The sequence below is a fragment of the Acyrthosiphon pisum genome, chromosome A2 (assembly GCF_005508785.2).
Source record: "Acyrthosiphon pisum isolate AL4f chromosome A2, pea_aphid_22Mar2018_4r6ur, whole genome shotgun sequence".
NCBI lineage: Eukaryota > Metazoa > Arthropoda > Insecta > Hemiptera > Aphididae > Acyrthosiphon > Acyrthosiphon pisum.
The window spans coordinates 72,460,541-72,480,629 of record NC_042495.1 but is presented as its reverse complement, the minus strand read 5'-3'; the positions used below and the strand labels follow the sequence as shown (position 1 = coordinate 72,480,629).

The 20,089-nt window shown below is 26.2% G+C and overlaps 1 protein-coding gene across 2 annotated transcripts in view; it reads right to left on the bottom strand.

Moving 5' to 3' along the window:
• Nucleotides 1-20,089, bottom strand: part of LOC100571236 (locomotion-related protein Hikaru genki) — a 141,036-nt gene that overhangs the window by 73,595 nt on the left and 47,352 nt on the right. For both annotated transcript variants that reach the window (XM_016805155.2, XM_003245120.4), the window contains exons 4-5: nt 14,504-14,669; nt 9,021-9,194 (exon numbers count right to left, since the gene is read on the bottom strand). In XM_016805155.2, the coding sequence (XP_016660644.1) occupies nt 9,021-9,194; nt 14,504-14,669 (340 nt within the window). The remainder of the gene's footprint in view (nt 1-9,020; nt 9,195-14,503; nt 14,670-20,089) is intronic.

Here is a 20,089-nt window from a genome sequence, read left to right as displayed (position 1 = left end):
TAATTAAGACGGTATCTTTGTTGTTGATGGCTGTTGAGGCGTGTTCGTCGGCTACTTCGTTGCATATTATTCCCGAGTGTCCAGGTATCCACATGATGACTATGTTTTTACCTAGACCCAGTCGCTATGGTGAGGTTGTTCAGAATCTTGGATGCAATATCACTGGGATTGAAAAGGTTCTGCAGGCTTCTTATCGTGCTTAATGAATCGCTGAGAATGATGAAATTCGAATGATCTTCTTGTAATATTGCCTCAATGGCCATGAGGATGGCTAAAGCTTCAGCTGTGAATATGGAGCAATAAGGAGGTAGTTTGTGTAAAATAATTTTATTTGGGAATATTATTGAGAAACCTACACCTTCTTGAGTTTTAGATCCGTCAGTGTATACTTCCTGGAAGTCATTGTAGTTACTTATAATGCTTTTAAAGAAACTTTTGAAAATATGAGGAGAGGTTTGTTGTTTGTAAAGACAGCTGAGTCTGTATTAATTTGATATGAGCTGGCCCAAGGGGGTTGGGCAATTTTTTCTTTGGTTATAATTTGCGTTATATCTAAGTTTAACATGTACAATATAATATGTATCTACCAACTATTCCATTGAAGAAGCATGACGTATAGATAGCAACCCTATAATGTTATGTATTTTGATTAATATTAACATGTTTTGAATGATTACGTTATGCATTGTTAGTTGGCGCATTTTTAATTCATTATATTATTAAATTACATTTAGCAAAGTATCCAAAATAATATATACATATTATAAATATTAATTTTTTTATTTATTCCTTTAGCTTCAGTTATAGAGTTTATTAGCACTACGTTTACAATTTTAATTAAAATAATATTATTTTTTCTTGTGCTTCCTTCCCTGTACCTACATATATATTATGCAGTTAGTCAAGTATATAGTATATTGTTCTCTCCTCTTTGTTCCTCATTTTACCGACACTCGATTAATATGTGTGTTTTTCGTTTGCTGTGTTCAGCATGTTAAATCTAAAGAAGGTTCTTTTTTGGACATCAAGTAGCCATGTGTTAGTTTAGTATGGCCATTTTCAATTTATTTATTACAGCCTCATATTTTATGTTGTTATAAATCGATCATTTACTTGTAAATAACCTAGTTCTATGAATATTGCTTAGTTGTTGGTCTTGTTTTTACAACAATATGTCCCCTTCTAGAAGGCACGTATTATTTATTTGTTGGTTTTTTTATGACAGCGTTTGTTTGCTTGTTTATTTTTTCTGTACCTATATGTTTTTAGAATTTCTTTTGAAGCTACATCTGATTTTTTTTCATTACCTTGTATAATAATTTGTAAAACAGGTTTTTTTTATTCAATAAATTCATTGATTTATTTATTTTTCTTATGAACATGTCTCCAAGTTTGAAATAATTTTTTGAATTTTTAGATTGAATGTGCTGAACAAATCATTAAGAATTGAACAAAAATTGGTTTTCTACGTTTGAAATAAATTATAGAGAGGTAGAACTTGGCGATGGCTTTTTTTTATCTGGAGAGATTATCACATTTTTTTTTTAAATTTACGTCGTATTTTTTGAGGTGATCGCTTTGTTGACTTTCACTTCAGATTTATATGCGTTGTGTATATTTCAGTATAGTTATTTACTTAATGTATTTACTTTTTGTAAACAATATATGTATAAGTTTGTTAAATAGTATGATTTTTTTTAAAGAACTTACATCGGTGTCTATATCGACGACCTAGTCTCACACGCAGGTTTTGTATTTATTTTAATTTATAATATGTTACTCAAGTTAAATTTATAATGCTGAAAGTGTGTGATGTATGATAGACTTATGTTAATTATACATATGTGTAGGGAAGGTTCACCAGACATTATGTATATATTTTCAACATTCAAGTGGAGTTAATAGGTATAAAAACATCAATTGAATTATATAAGTTTCAGTTGTGCATCAGATCTATTAATTTTAATGAGGATGTGCTGATGAAGTAGTACAGATGAAAAGTCCAATTATTACAGAATTATTTTAGATTCTGAGCGAAGTGATGAGTGTATTGATTTCATAGTGATGCGTGTGTATTTTCAGTCTGTCGTTACCTTTTGGGGCATTAAAAATGATTTAATTTCAACTTTAGGGATGGTTTTTAGAAATAGAAAATTTAATCTAGTTGGTACTTTTGGGGAGTCAAAAGTACATTTCAATATAACAGGAAAAAACAAAAATGGTAATTTGTACGCAAAAGTGCACTACAAAATTGATTGTTTTATTTTTCGGTGTAACTAATATCATAAAATATACTTAATAATATACGCTGACAGACCGTCTACGATCAGAATCGTTTTTCGTATGCAATGATTTATCATTGAATTCAAATTTATCACATCAATTACAGTGACTTTCTCAATAATGAGGTACACTCAACACTTATACTCAGTGGCAGAGTAGTTTATCCTACTTTCCCCAATTTTTTTTTTTTTTAATTTTTAAATCGCAATATTTAAAAATTGCTATTACTTGCTATAACTATAAAAAAAAAAATAACTACAGTAACTTTTAGATACAGAAATGTATCAATTAAAATAGTATTGTGACAAACCAAGTATTTTTACTACCTATTATTAATAATATGATCATAGCTGAGAGTGGGACAATACTAGCTAATTATTGTCTAATATTAATATCCCCAAATCTATGTCAAATGTATTGACTTGTCTATAGAAAAATATTACCACCCTTTTAGCATAGAAAAAACCTATATGGTGCCACAAAATATCATATAACAGGGTGACTGAACTAGGCGAGAATCAGCCTACTCCCGTTAAACACTGTTACATTTCATAGTTAAAATTTAATTTAATGTCAAAATTAAAATCAAAATATAATAACAACTTACTATTTCGAATTTATTCTATTAGAGTAACGGTTTGATTAAATAACTAATTGTAAGTTGATGAAACTATTTATTATAAAATAACAATATTTAGTACTTATGGTTAAAATTACTGGACGAATATTAAGATGACTAGTGAATATAACCGTTGCATATTATTATATTTAATTATATTTTATTAAATAAGATTAACATCGATGATATCATCGTGATATTTAATGTATAAAATTCACGTAGAATCAGTGAATCATTGACTAACCATCAAATTGATCGTGAAGACAGCTGTCGTGAGGTGACTAATGATTTAGGATAGTGAACGACTGTGGCTGACTAACGTGTAAGTACAGAAGTTTAGAAGCGAATGAAATGAAAAATGTTTGCCCTTAGTTTAAGCTACCCCGGTTTTCTAGTAAATCATCTAGCCTTATCCAAAAACATTTCGGCAATTTTTTTCTGTCGTTTTCACACTTACTCGTATAAAATATATTTATTTATTTTCTCATTATTCCGTTCCACAAATACCTACCTTGTTTCATACATATCTAGAACATAAAATATAACGCATCACTATAATATTCTAACACCATGTTTTATATTATAATCTCGATATAAACAATTTTTGAGTATAATTGTAACAAATTTATGAAAGTATTAAATGTGTGGGGTGACGATGGCGTGATGTAGTGGTTCCAAAAATAATACAATTAAAATTTCAGGATATAGGTACGCATGTACAAACGAAATGCCCTATTTTTATATGGTTTATGAAATGTATTGTTTAGGAAAATGAAAAATGGGAAGATCAATTAATGGCGCTTATTGTTTTTGTGTCCAAATTGATATTACATTGTCATATTGATATTAATTGTATAAATAAATGTAATAAAATAAATAATTTTCAAATGGTTGAAAAATATAAAGATTGGAATAAAATATTATATAATTAAAATATAAAATTATATATTATGTACTTGCAATAGTATAAAAATATAATAACTTAAAGTCTATCATATATATGACCATATTCTATTAAAATGTATAGTAATTTTCAATTATTTGAACAATTGGGTAAGTACAATTAATATAGAATTATACCTATATATTTTTACTTGATATTATCAACGCACACGTATTACACAATTCATTATTACAATAATTAAATGATAATTTATTCCATCATATTCGGTAGATATGTATAATAATCTTTCGTTAATATACTGGTAACATTATAGCACTTTATCATTATACTTACGAAATATTTTATTAATTTTATTCAAATAAAATTAATGAAACATGAAATATAATATGCAACAAATAACTGCAATATAATGTACAACAATCGGTTTTAATATATTAGAACAAAATATAACTTGCGTATTAGTTCCTATTTTAAAACTATTGATATAATATCAGCATGCACGTGTTATTATTGATAAATGATAAATATAAAAATAAAATGCATGTAAATAATTTATGTTTTAAATTGACATTAAAATCGTTTTAAATAACTTTTAATGTGAAAAGTTGTTTAAAAAAATAACTTTGGTCCTCAAAATGATACAAATGTTAAATTACTAAATTAGCGACGTAAAATATAGACTTAATAGTATTTGTAATAATACACGAATTCTCTAGAAAGGAAATTGATTTCTTAGCAACCATTCGTAAAACGTAATATTATATATACTTATATCAAACATCCGTCTCTGCATTATTGCTTCGATTATTAACAACTTTTTCTTTTGTTTTTTTTCTCTTGTTCGCTGTTTAATACTTTAACACGTACATTATAACGGTCTAACTACGTAGTAACCGCCATCTAGTAAAACGTTGCATTTAATCCCAGGAGAACCCCTCATCATTTTAACTCTCGGTATACCTTTCTCCACTTCAACCATTACACATATTTTGACCCTGTGTTCATCTAAATCATCTTAAAAAAAAACACACTGTCATTTATATATTTTAGTACTCTGCCATTATGTTTTGCTTTTGTATTTGGTTAAAAACAAAATTCCTTTATGCAATTTTCATTTTTATCATTTAACTGCAAATTGTTAACATTGAATTGTAGTCGAATATTATTTAGAGGCGCTAATCATTTTACCTAAGTCTTAATATTTTTTAATTTATTCTAAATCATGTAACATGTATTAACTAAGTACACTAAATTAATGTTTCTAAAAGAAACAAACAAATACAGTGTTTTCCTATTAAAAACTTAAATTTTGAAATAATTTCATTAGTCATACTTGGATAATATGATAGGTCATTGGTATAGATTAGTATAATACATTTAATCGTTCAATATCAAAACCCTAACATGTTAAAACTAAATAAGTATATTAATTTCAGTTCATATTATATAATTATTAACTATTTATTTATGTCTTTGAAAATATTAGTTACTTAGTAAATTATTGAATATAATATTTAATTTATGAATAAGTTAAAACTTTTAACTAAATACATGCAACTATTATTTAAAAATTATCTTAACACAATCTGGTTAATAATAAATTGTGATTATATAGTTATATTGTACATTAAGTTGAAAATATAAACAAGCGTTGACTATTTTAAGTAATAATACAATTAGAACATATTTTAAATTTGATATCTGATGCATTTTTGTTGCTATTCAAGAATGAATTAAATAATGCGGTGACCTTAATTACAGCCCTCGTTGATGTGATCTACCCGGCATATATTTTGTCCACATCGAAGCTGTTATATATAAATATTCAACGATAATTAATCAAGTTTAACGAGACGACAACTGCGACAATAACAATAAATCAATCTGTACGCCTGATGGAAAGTCTAGTGTTTTATTATATTGTAGAAAAGCGGAAAGCTAAAAATCCACAACATTAAAATATTATATTTAAATAAAAAAAACCATTATGTTCTCTATGTATGGTTTGTGGTGAAACCGACCGTAAATGATCGATAGGTATACTACACCGTTCGCGTAAAGCCTATAAGTATAACATGCGTACGATTATCTCATTACGATCACATAATGATTCAACCGCACCAGAGTCCGATTCAAACAAATACAATCCAAAATTTTATATTATATTGCCCGGACACCCGTTATGTTATTATATTGGCTGTTTGGAGAGCTATTATTACAAACCCTTTCACAACGGCATCCAACACAACCGTATCGTTTTCAAACAGCTTTAAGCCATTCGACACTGCTGGAATGTTGTGCCCTGGGACAGTTTTACGAGTTCCATTTAGTAGTCATCTGATACCCCATACGCACATTATTATATATTTTAGCTATTGTATTGGCGTGTGTATGTAAAAGTTCGGCGGCGCCTCAATGATGCCGTAAATATACCGAGATCCCGAGAATAATAGCCATTCAATTATATAAAAACCATCAACGTTAACATGTACGCTCCATGTATATAATATGTTGATCGTTCTCTGTTCAATTAATATTAAAAATTATCGTAGTATACAACTGAATTTTGGACTATTTATAACATTTTATTAGATTTAACTCGTGTATCGGGTCACACTCTGAAATAAATACATTGATCGTTATGAATCCAATAATATACTAATTACAATTTTGCGAAATTTTGTTTTTTTGGTCTAGATAGAAGAGAAAAAAAAATATAATTTGTACTTTGCATTGTATGTTTCATATGTGTGCATACAGAACATGTAGTTTTTAGTATATTGTTCTACGATAAGAAACAAAATAATGCCCGTCCTACAATAAATTATAGTTCTTGAGAAAAAAAAATGTTAATCATTTTATCAACTATTAAGTGACAATATCTATAAAACTAACTTGGATATCATACTTGACGCCAAGTTTAAGATTCAAGAATGTTCTTTTTTCATCCCAGCATTTGTACAACCATTGGGTCTATTTTCTAGTGTTTCATAAAACATATGTTTTTTATTTATTTTAGTTAATCGTTTCGGTAATAAAATACTAAACGTTTTCATTTAAAATATATAAAACACTTATTAGATAAATTTATTTAAATATTTATAATTACCTACGTAATGTGTTAAATTCATAACATAAAATAAAACAACTGAATTTTATTTTATTATTTTGTTTTATCTATTACGTTTTCTTTGTAACCTACATATGTATTGGATTTATATTACATATTATAAAATATATTATTAAACAATCAAGTTCTATAAATATCTGTACAATATTTACCCTAATAATTATGAGAAAAATATTTTGCCAATGGGTAAAATATAAATTAATTAAATAAAACTTTGATACCAAATAAATTATTGATACCCATATATTATCTTGAAATATGTTCCAACGAATAATTATATAATTATAAAACTATAATGTATATGTGTTGTTTGAGATACCAAGGACAAAATCGTCAGTAGAGATTATCGTAATCCTGTATTCAGAAACTTTTGAATCCGAAAATCCTTAGTAGGTTTCAGACCCTTATTAATTTTTGACCTTATAAATCTTTTCTACGAGAATTTCGGATGATACAAGATAGTTAAACCCAAAACACACTCGATAGAGCTTCAAAGAGGAGATTAGTGTTGTGGCATCAATTAAGATAGCAGAAAATTAGTCACTCTAATCTCTTAAAAGTCGTTGATCAATTTTCCAAAGCACAAAGCAAATCCCTAGGGCATAGACTATATTGGTTAAGTATAAAATTGTAATTTTATTTATTTAGTATTTAATTAGAAGATACGTTGACATATTAAAGACAATTTCAATATGAACAGTTTTTAATTAAAAATAATCAATCTTTAAGAAATTTATTTAATGTTTGTAATATTTTTTTTTAAACTGTTTTAATTTGCTGAACAAAATAAAATTATTTCTCATATAATTGAAATAAATTAGTACATTTTATAAATTAAACTTGTAAATTAAATTGCCATAGAAAATTAGAAGTTTCCAGCATCATTATATTAACCTGATGCGGATGTAAATCAAAGAAAACGTTATCTGTGTGTTTTTATTATTTATATAAGATGTATAGGTATCAAAATATCAACGTTGTATACAAGCAAATTCAATAACCGAACTGATTTCATATAAGCGCAAACCTAAATATTGATTAGATTTTCATTTTACATTTTATAAGAACTATGTAATATTTCCTTAAAAGTTAAAGCATAAGATAATAAAATATTAATTTTTTTCAGATGCACTATACATAACCAAAATGACATGTGTCACGTCCGTCCGGTAGTATTATCAGTCTCATCCGTACACGTGAAAAGATTTATTTATGAGAAAGCTGTCGACAACTTTTTTACGTCGACCGTCCATACTCCACTGACTACTAGTCTATCTCCCGACTTTACTGGTTATAGGTAGGTACTTGTGCATAAATTGGGTGACTTTTCTCTTCTTTTTAATTTAATTAATATTATTACCATTATTGGATTTAATTTGTGATCATTTACATAATATAATTAAAAACTATTATTAAACGTATAAATGAAATATTGTTAAAAATCGAGTTGTGGGGCTTACAATAATTTTTCTCGATGCAAAAAATACATAATAATACTCAATGCCTATTGAGCAATCCCTCATTCTTCCTGTTGAATTCTTACTTTGTCGCCAAGTAAATTAGAATGATTAATAATTATTAACTATTGTGCAACTCTTAATAGAATTAAGATCTAAATGTTTGATGTTTTGATAATATAAGATCCGTGGCTTATGCAAGATGGAATACTAAAAAAGGTACCCATAGTTTTTGAGTCATGAAGCATTATATATATTGAAATTTTTGCTTTAAATTGTAATAATATTTTTGTTTCATTTTTTATTGACTTGTAATTTATATATTTTTATTTTTTAACAGTGGTCGATAACGTTATTATATTACGAGTACTTGAGACATTTCTAGGAAACATAATAGGTATACATTTTCCGGTATTATAGGTATTTGAGTACTTGTGAGTTGAGACAGACTGATTGATAGTACGTATTTATAATATATTATAAGATTATAGAAATATATGGGAACTTTTAAAATAGTCTAAATTTGTATAATGAATGAAATCACTTCACTTTGCATGTTAAAACAAGTTGAGATTTATTCAAATTCAAAATGTTTTTGACATAGCACGTAATCTATTAAAACCTTACCGGTAAGATAAGTTTCCGCCTCGGATGTCCATGTCCATTCCGGATCGCCATGTCGTCTCAAATAAAGACATTCTAAGTGTAATATTGATCCAGGGAAAACGACTAGTCCACCATTTTGGTCGACAGCTGCTGATCCTGATGGAACCCGTACCAAAATTGTTGGAGGCGAGTTTTCTATGTAAACACAAATTAAAACATTATGTTATTACCTATTATGACCTATTTTATAATCAATGGTATTAAACACCATTGGTTTCAGATGCTCGAGTATGTTCAGGTCACACATGTAGGTTAAAATGAATCACTTAACTCAAGTACTTAGGGTGTTTCTGACATTTTACGGAAGCGAAAAAAAAGATAACGAAAGATTCGTTAAGTATCTTGGGACCGTTGTCAAAACCAGACAAACAAACAACTGGTACTGCTCTAATATTCGATTTCAAATTTTTGTTTATATTTTAAAATCTATATACCTACAAACCAAACAATTGTATTTGAACGCTTCGAACAATATGTATTGCTACAATAATTTATCCACATATTTGAATGATTGGTTGAAGTGGGAAAATAATAGTACCAAGACGTGATATAATATTAGTGGACAATTAATAATAGATATGTAATTCATATAAATTTATTTACATTTTAGATTCTGAGTGGAACGATGAATGTATTGATTTTACAATGATGTGTGTTTTTTTATTTTTATTTTTTTATTTTTGTGTCTTTCATCACGGTTTGGGGCAGTAAAATTGCTTCGATTTTCTTCAACAGTATCTTGTTTGATGGGAAAGTAAATCTAGTTGGTGTATTCGGGAGGTCAAAATTTAAAATTTCTAATAGTTTTCAAAAGCGCCGTGAAAAACAAAAGAAAAATTAAGGAAAAACGGGAATTTTTACACAATATCTATTTTGAGAAAATTGATTTTGGTTTTTGTTGTAACATTAAAACAAATGACCGTACATACATGAAATTTCCACTGGTTGTTTATATTTCCATTTTCTAAACATGATAAAATTTTAAAAATATTTTGATTTGTTTTGAACTATTTAGGGACATTTTCAGTTTCCAATATTATTAGTTTTTTTTCTATGAATGTCAATAAAACTTTATTTTTTGATTAAAAATATTTGAAAATTTAGTACATGGCTCCTGATATATTATTATAATAGCAGTTTAAAAATATTAAAAATACATAGGCACAATTTTTTTTATAAGCATTTAAAGTTCAAAAATTGATAAAATATGTAAAAATCACGAATATTAGCAAATTATTTTGTGTTAAGAATTCGTAAAAATTTTTCTTTTTAAATCTAAGATTTTAAAATGTCTACAAGAAAGTCAAATTAAATTTTTATAATCGTTTGAAATTCATATTTTTACAACATTTGATATTCGCTCGATTTCTCATGTGACAATTTTCTTATTTTGTTGTAATTAAAATAAGAATGACTGTAGATACTTGAAAATTTCACTGAATGTTCATATTAGCATTTTCTATATACTATAAAATTTTGAAAATAATTTCACTTTTTTTGAGCTCTTTACGGACATGGTCAGCTTTCAGTTTTTTTTAGTTTTTTTTTCTATGAATACCAATAAAGTTTTATCTGTTGGGCCAAAAAGTGTAAAAATTTAATACAAGGCTCCTGATATATTGTTACAATAGCAGTTGAAAAATATTAATAATACATAGGCACAATTTTTTTTATAAGCATTTAAAGATAGAATTTCGACAAATTTATCAAATGTAAAATTAAATAATTATTTTGTAGTTAAAAATTTATAAAATGTTCAACTTTTGTATCTAAGAGTTGAAAATTTAGGACAAGATTCCACGTAAGTAATTAATTCTGTTACCAAAAAATCTAAAAAATACATAAGCACAGTTTATTTTTATAGTCATTTTAAGTTCAAATTTGGACGAAATTACATGTTAAAAACCTAGAATAACTATTTTAGTTATTTTGTTGTGATTGTATAATATTAGTCGTGGGTATACTTGACACTTCTAAGGAGTACTATTATGATAGTATCACGGTTTGTTGCTGATGTATAACGCGTTATAAGTACCTAATGGGTATTGTGATATGATTAATTTGGAATTTATTATAGGTACCTATTATAGGTCAATTTTTTTTTTAATACCTTAGATACAAGTATAATATATCTTATACCTAGATTCAGTCTCCGCTCAGAATCGTTTTTCTTATACAATGATATTCTATCATTGAATTCAAATTTAATACCATCCATTATACAGTGACCCACTTGTAACCTACTATACAGCAGAGCGACATCCACTTACCCACCTTTTTTCTATTGTAATTATTTTAATACAATATAATATATTAGCGGTTACAGTTCAGTAATATTATCCGACTTATTTTTTATATAAACGCTAGGTATCAGCCAAAGTAAAAAAGTTAGTTAATAATGTTTAAGTTTAAGATACCTACCTACCTTGTTTAATTTATTGGAATTTACTCATTTTGTTGATGACTTAAATCATCATTAAACCAAAAAATAAAATAAAATAAATGTAAAACTGTTTAATTTAATTGATTACATTGAGAAAAGATAGAATTTTAAAAATAGACAGGTGGTAAGATGGTGTACGGCCTTTTGGAAGTGATATACAGTCAATATCCTTTAATGTTTAGACCTTTTAGATACACTAAGTCATCTGATTAAACGTCGATAAAATTATTTATAATATTATGTGTCAACGGCGCTCCCTATCTGCATGAAAACTCATTGGCAAGATTTTCAGTTAAGTTAATAAATGTAGACTTAATTATTTCCGTAAGATTATAAAATATAACTCTTTCTATGTATATATACAAAAAAAAATATCGTAAAGTAAATGCAAATTCTATTTAGTTAGACATTTGTTTAATTTGAGAAATCAAATTTAATAATTAAATAAAAAAATTTTCCGAACATAATATATTTATCAGATATTAAGTAACTTAAGTCTTAGTAATCTTACTAGGCAATAGGCATAGGTAGTTTATTTATTATGATTAATATAATTTGCTACAAAGATGCATATAATTATTATTAACTTTTATTATTATTATTTTATTTTTCTATTATAAAGTATTAGTAATATAATATTACTATTTGGGTAAAGCTGGTACAGGTATGTTCTGCTTTCGTGAACATACCTATTTTTTTTTTACTTATATATATTATTTTATATATTATAAAAAAAAGTCCTTAAAATTAATAGTGGCTTACATAGTTGTAATGTAATAGGTTATACACTGTGAAAACAGTTTTAATGTTCTAGGGCATCAAAGAAAAGTGCGAATAATTATGACACAAAAGAAAACAACTCTTGTTTTCTTTGAATATGAAAAGGCCAGGGATTAGAAAGACTAATTACTAAGAATATTATACAGGTGAGAGGAAAGGGATTTTGAACTGAGGAAATAAAAATATAACATTTATACAAATTCATTTGTGTTATGAAGACATAATATATATTATGCACTAGGTATATTAAAAAATATTTAAAAACATTTTAAAAAAAAGTCCAAACAAGTAAAGGTACCTTTATATATACATAGGCTATAGAGTACTTTTTTAGATAATTTACTAGCATAGCGAATAATTCAGTATCTAACTCAATTTTTTAAACAATTTATTTATAATATTATTAAATATTAAGTCTTATCCCTGTGTACATTGTGTCTACAGTTCAATGATTAAATGTTGTATATTTACTGTTTTTAGGTATTTAAAAAAATTACGTTTTTTTTAAATATATAAAATGTAAATATATGAATTTATATTCAATATCATATTAGTTCTTTACCTTTATTTACTAATTTTAAATCATAAATGTTTATTTATTACTACCTATTTATAATTATAAAACGTAATATTATAAATAATCAAACAAAAAGATTTGTAAATTTATTCATTATATTGACTATTTTCGATATATTGCCATTACAAAGATGACTTTTGTTTCAACGGAAATTTAATTCAATTTCATTGTATTTTGGAATAATGAATAATGAATAAAAAATACTGTTTATTTTAAAACATTTTCTACATTTTTGCACAATAATACTCTTAGACGTATTTTTTCAAATATATAAAACATTTTTTAAATGTTTTAAATATTAGGTACAAACACATTGACATTAATGGCTAACTTGAATCCAATATTAACATCCTTTGGTAATTCTAATAATTATTACTAATATATTATTATTTATTATATAATAATTATTATTTTTGAAAACTGTTTTTCTTTAATGCACAGTGCAATATAGGTAACTACAGTTTCAGAGCATTTATAAGAAATCAGAAATGTACACTTTTAATTTGTAAATGCATGGATATAGGACCACAATTGAAAAAAAATTATGTTATATTCTTTCCAATTTGTTATAAAAGATATATTATTTAAAATATAACGTACTATATTTAAATTTTAAAATATATTCTTGCATAAAAACCTTAGTTGGGTAGGTACCGAAGCTCTGATTTATAAATTGAATTATTTATGAAATGAAGGAATTTTAAATTTTAATGTAAGCCTGTTGGATTTAATTTAGATGATGAAATTATAAAACATTTTCCATTTTAAAAATGTACTTTAAATGATTAAAATAAAGGGTTAAAAAAGGATGACCTCATACGTGATAATTTTACTCACATATATAAAACACAATGTGTGTTTTAGTTTTGATGCAGCTAGAAAGTTATATTTTAACTTAAAATGATTGATCATTTTAGACGTTACGACTAGTTTTTTTAAAATACAAAATAAATTGTATGAGAGAAAGTATAATTCAACTCCTCCCTAATTTATATCATAATTTATTCACCTAATACATTGTTAGTTATAATTATATAACTATCAAAATGTTAAATAATTTCCTTTTCACTAAGTGTAATTTTCGCAAATATTTCATGTACGAAAATATATTGATAAAAAGTAAATATAATTTTAATAAGTTTTTCATTCATATATCAGTTAAAAAATTAATATAAATTATAAACATATTGACCCGATAGCGTTGACCAGTAAGTCACCTACGTTGTATATACTATACTATAATATCTATAGTATACATATATGACAAGTTGCAACATCTAAATTTTAAATTTTAAATAAGCTCCCAAAATATTGATGCCCTTAATGTTGGATTATATTTTATTAGGAATGAAAATAAATTATTTAATTTTTATGTTCAACTTTCTAGCATTTAAAATAACTGTAGGTATTTGTATCATAACAACAAGTAACTTCAAATTTGTTTTTAAATGATAATTGTATCATGTATATTTTTATCTTAAAGCAATAAAACTAACTACACATTAATAGTATGTTAATTTAACTTTATGTTAAACTAAAAATAATTAATTTTTTATGATAAATTAATTTATATTGAACTTGTTTAAAAATATTTATGAAATAATCTAATAATGGCAACGATATTAGGTTTAAAAAGAACAATACCTGAATAATTAGTGAATAGAGTTGTTGGTTGACACTTCGGTATTGGACTCGACCAAATGCCATTGCTACAATTTAATACTGGGGGTCCGCTAAGTTTGTATGTGCCAATAGGTTCTTGACACCGCGCTGCTATTGTGCTATTGTGTGGTATTGTCGTATTGAGTTCCTAAAAAATAAAATACAGTGAATATTTGAAAGAAATTTCCATTTTTTTTTTTTTACTACATTACAACAAATTAAGTGTTCTAAACTTGACGATCTAATTTGGACAAAATAGTTTATCACTAACATTTTAGAGAACAAGGAGATACAAGATACAAGGACCAGGTGGTTAAAATAATAAGTCCAGAAAGAAATTGCATTTTGTTCGAACAAATCTCATCCTAGTACAATTATTCGTTTAGGTTTATTTGTTTTTCTAGTATTTTTTACTTAACATAACGAATACACATACATAATATTATATGTACGTAAGTATGTGTATTATACAACAAATATAGACGTACTTTAACCATTCTTTATTTTTATTTTCCTTTATTTTTTTTTATCGTTATGACGGTTTATGTTCGTCTCGTATTCGTTCGACGAGATATTCTACAAGCGGTTTTTGCCAAGCACACAGCTATTTGAACGTTTTGGAACAATGTCCCAATCAATTTCCGCCATATATCTTCTATACGATCGCAAAAAAAAAACAGCACCTGATCGAGAGTGCACATTATTTTTAATTTTGATTTTTACGATACAATACTATTTATTGAAAATATATAATCTATTATACAAACGCGTACAATGACATTATTTGTGTGTTTTTTGTATGCGTAATATAGGATTAAAAAAAATATAATCTCTGTCATATAACTAATAGCAGCTGCCTATATTGGGACTACAATAAATCAAATACGTGATAATTGTACGAGAACAAAAAAAGAGAACAATATTGCAATATGAGTTATCGTTCCTGGAGTAATCGCATTCGCTCATTACGGATTGTATACCTATATACATACCTTATGTATTTAGTATGTACATATTACGTTAATGTGCGTGAATTTTCATAAAAACCCGAAAGAATTACATTTATTGACACGTTGGTAGATAGGTTTACAATGACAATTTTCGATTATATCCATGGATGTTTTGTATTAAAATAAAATAAAACACGTTTAATTATCCAGCCGATATATATTAGTACAAAATGATCCTGCTGTTTCCAATAATATCTATAATGAATCAAAATGTTCAGATTCTGATGTCTTCTATAATAATTCTTATCAAATTTAAATTTAATATTTGAACAATAATGAAAAATCAAGTTTTGAAAGTAAGCATAATAGGTACCTACTGTTGTAAATCAAACTAGTAGGAACATTACTGAACACTGGTAATGCGTCATGTTATTAAAAATTAATGTATTATTTGTAGTAAATACCTAGAGCATGATAAACGTTATAGCAAATTATGATTTAAAAAAAAATTGTATTGAATGAGACAAACAGATGCTCACATATGTATAGGCACAGCACTTTGCATACGACTTAACAATAATTTCTGTAGCTTATATAAACGATTCGATGACATTTTCAAACCAATTTACACTATGTAACCAGGTAACCCACAATGGCCAGCTGTGTAATACAATTTCTCATAATATTCGAACGAAGAGTTGTGTACATAACAATAATAGGGAGGGCATTTGAGTCCATTCAAGCTAACCAGCCACTAGTGTATAATAACAAACGGACACTTCGCTACCATACAAATCCCTCCTCCTTCCATCAATGCTGAAGTGATTATGATAATAATCATAATAACTACAATAATAATAATAAACGGGACATCCCTCAAACGGACTTTGCCGTGGCTGCCTCAGGTTCTGCGTGTGTAAATACACAAATTATTATTATATGTAAATGTGATTTCGAAGCTGTAATTAACAAGTGACTGGAAGGGATTGCCTCGCGTGCCAACGGCCGCTCACCCTCAGACAAGTGTCCTGCACTCAGAATATGAATTGGGTGTGTTTCAACTCGTCAGTCTTCACGCGCCAATGGGTTTTATCAAATTTTCCCTTTTCATTATTTTGACATTTTTGCTCTAAAAAAGACGTGATGCGGCGGCTGGTGAATATAATATTGAACACTAACTTAATTTAACAAATCATGCGTAATGGTTTTGATGAATAATTTTAAACAGACTTAAAGAAAAAAAATTAAAAATACTTCAAGATTAAAAATATATCAGTTTGTAATTTTTATCAAAATTGTTTACCCCTTGACCAGTTGAGTATAAAACTTTATTTTAAAAATGTGCAAAAAAATATTTTAAGTACAGATGTATAATATATATATTTTACAGTTAATTATATTAGACATTTACACATTTCATAAGTCTTATACTTTTTCGACCTTAAAGATAACATAGGTATGCTGTCCTAAGACGATGAATTTATGCAGTAAACTATATAATTTAATATTATTATTAATAACTTATCACATTAAATAAATAGATAGTTTATTATTAAAAATAATAATTATCATCAATTGTACAATATTAATGGAAACAGTAAACGATTAATTATTTTGAAATTCATACAACAATTAATTGATTTAATACTTGCATATTATATTTCTAGCTTAAATATGCATTATATATTTATATAGTATAATACAATAATTTGTATGTAGTATATACATAACTTACGCTTCACATCATATTAATTCTCTATTAATACACATTCAATTTAAATAATATATAAGATTCATAATGCAACAAATAAAGCACATAATTGCACATAATTATAATGTACTAAATTTCATCACACATCATCATATAACTGAATATCATCATTATCCAATATTCATATTATTATACAGAAACAGCTCAATTATAAGTTCTAAGTTTATTTTCCTGTACCTACAGTAGATTAAGACTAAATCATTGTACCTACTGAATATTTTGAATTTGAATTCAATAATATTATATCATTGTATACGAAAAACGATTCTGAGTGAAGACGGTCTATCTAATATCAGTCTACATAACTAAGTATATTTAACGATATTATTCCTACTAAAGAAATTTATTTTTCTAAAAATAATACAGTAGGTTTAATTGTTGCCAATGACCAACATATTTAACTTACATTCTATGTATAAAACATAATAATATACTTTAAGACTGTTATACCCACGCATAATATTATTTTATAACAAAATAACTTTTATTTTTATTCATCGTTAAATTTAGTATCAAATTTCGTTCAAATTTTAACTTAAAATACCTATACTTGTAAAAAAGAATCGTGCCAACGGATCTTTAATATTTTTAAACTGCTATTATAACGACTTATGAGAAACTTTGCATACGATTTTCAAGCTTTTTGGCCCAACAAAAGTTTTATATTAACATTTAAAAAAGATGGGTAATTGGATGTCGCTCTGCTGTACAGTAGATTACAAGTGGGTCACTGTATAATGGATGGTATTAAATTTGAATTCAATGATATAATATCATTATATAAGAAAAATAATTCTGAGCGGAGACGGTAGGTCAGTCTAGGTATAAGACATAATATTATATAGGTAATATATGGTATTAAAAAAAAATGTACCTATAATAAATTCCAAATTAATCATATCACGTATCATACCCACGAATAATATTATACAATTACAACAAAATAACTATAAAAATAACTCAAAATAATTTGCAAATTTTCGTCATTTTTACGTATTTTGTCAATATTTGAACTTTAGATGCTCATAAAAAATAAATTGTGACTATGGATTTTTATTTTTTTTCATTCACCTTTGAAACAATATAATAGGAACCTACTATTAAATTTTCAAGCTTTATTAACCAACAAATAAAATTTCATTGATATTTATAGAAAAAAAAAAATTAAAAAAATGGAAACTGCAAATGTTTGCTAACAGCTCAAAATAAGTCGAAATATTTGGAAAATGTTATGGTGTATAGAAAATGCTAATATAAACACTCAGTCAACATTTTATGTACCTACAGTCATTTGTTTTAGAGTTGAACTTAAAGCCAAAACCGATTTTAGCAAAAACAGATTTTGCGTAAAAATTCCCGTTTTTCCTTAATTTTTCTTTTGTTTTTCACGTCGCTTTTGAAAACTACTGGGAAATTTTTACTTCTGACCCCCCCCCCCCCCAAATTACCAACTAGATTCACTTTCCTATCAGAAAAGATACTGTTGAAGAAAATCTAAGCATTTTTACTGTCTTAAAATGTGATAAATTACACAAAAAAAAAAAATAAAAACACACATCATTGTAAAATCTAGGTAGTATAATATGGTATTAAAAAAAAATGTACCTAAAATAAATTCCAAATTAATCATATCACAATATCTATTAGGTACTTATAACGCATTATACATCAACAACAAACCATGATACTATCATAATAGTATACTTTAGAAGTTTCAAGTATACCCACGAATAATATTATACAATCACAACAAAATAACTAAAATAGTTATTCTAGGTTTTTAATATGTAATTTCGTCCAAATTTGAATTTAAAATGACTATAAAAATAAACTGTGTAAATGTATTTTTTAGATTTTTTGGTAACAGAATTAACTACTTACGTGAACTCTTGTCCTAAATGTTCAACTCTTAGATACAAAAGATGAACATTTTATAAATTTTTAACTACAAAATAATTATTTAATTTTACATTTGATAAATTTGTCGAAATTCGATCTTTAAATGCTTATAAAAAAAATTGTGCCTATGTATTTTTAATATTTTTCAACTGCTATTGTAACAATATATCAGGAGCCTTGTATTAAATTTTTACACTTTTTGGCCCAACAGATAAAACTTTATTGGTATTCATAGAAAAAAAAACCTAAAAGAATTGAAATCTGAATTTGTCCGTGAGCAGCTTAAAACAAGTCAAAATATTTTGAAAAATGTTATTAAGTATAGGAATTGATTAAATAAACATATGCTTAAACTTTCAAGAGTCTAAGGTTATTCGTTTTTGAATTACAACAAAATAAGAAAATCGCTACATGAAAATGTCCCTAAATAGTTCAAAACAAATCAAAATATTTTTAAAATTTTATCATGTATAGAAAATGGAAATATAAACAACCAGTGAAAATTTCATGTATCTACGGTCATTTGTTTTAATGTTACAACAAAAACCAAAATCAATTTTCTCAAAATAGATTTTGTGTAAAAATTCCCGTTTTTCCTTAATTTTTCTTTTGTTTTTCACGCTTTTGGAAATTTCAAATTTTGACTTCCCGAATACACCAACTAGATTCACTTTCCCATCAAACAAGATACTGTTGAAGAGAATCGAAGCAGTTTTACTGCCCCAAACCGTGATGACAGACACAAAAAAAAAAATTAAAAAAAACACACATCATTGTAAAATCAATACATTCATCATTCCACTCAAAATCTAAAATAAAATAAAAACCAATTTCAAATTTCAAATGTCTATAAATAACACAAAAAAAGTCTAAATATTTTTAACGTTTTATTATTTGCAGAAAATTTCAAATATCTACAGTTATTCATATCTAAAGATAGCTTAGGAT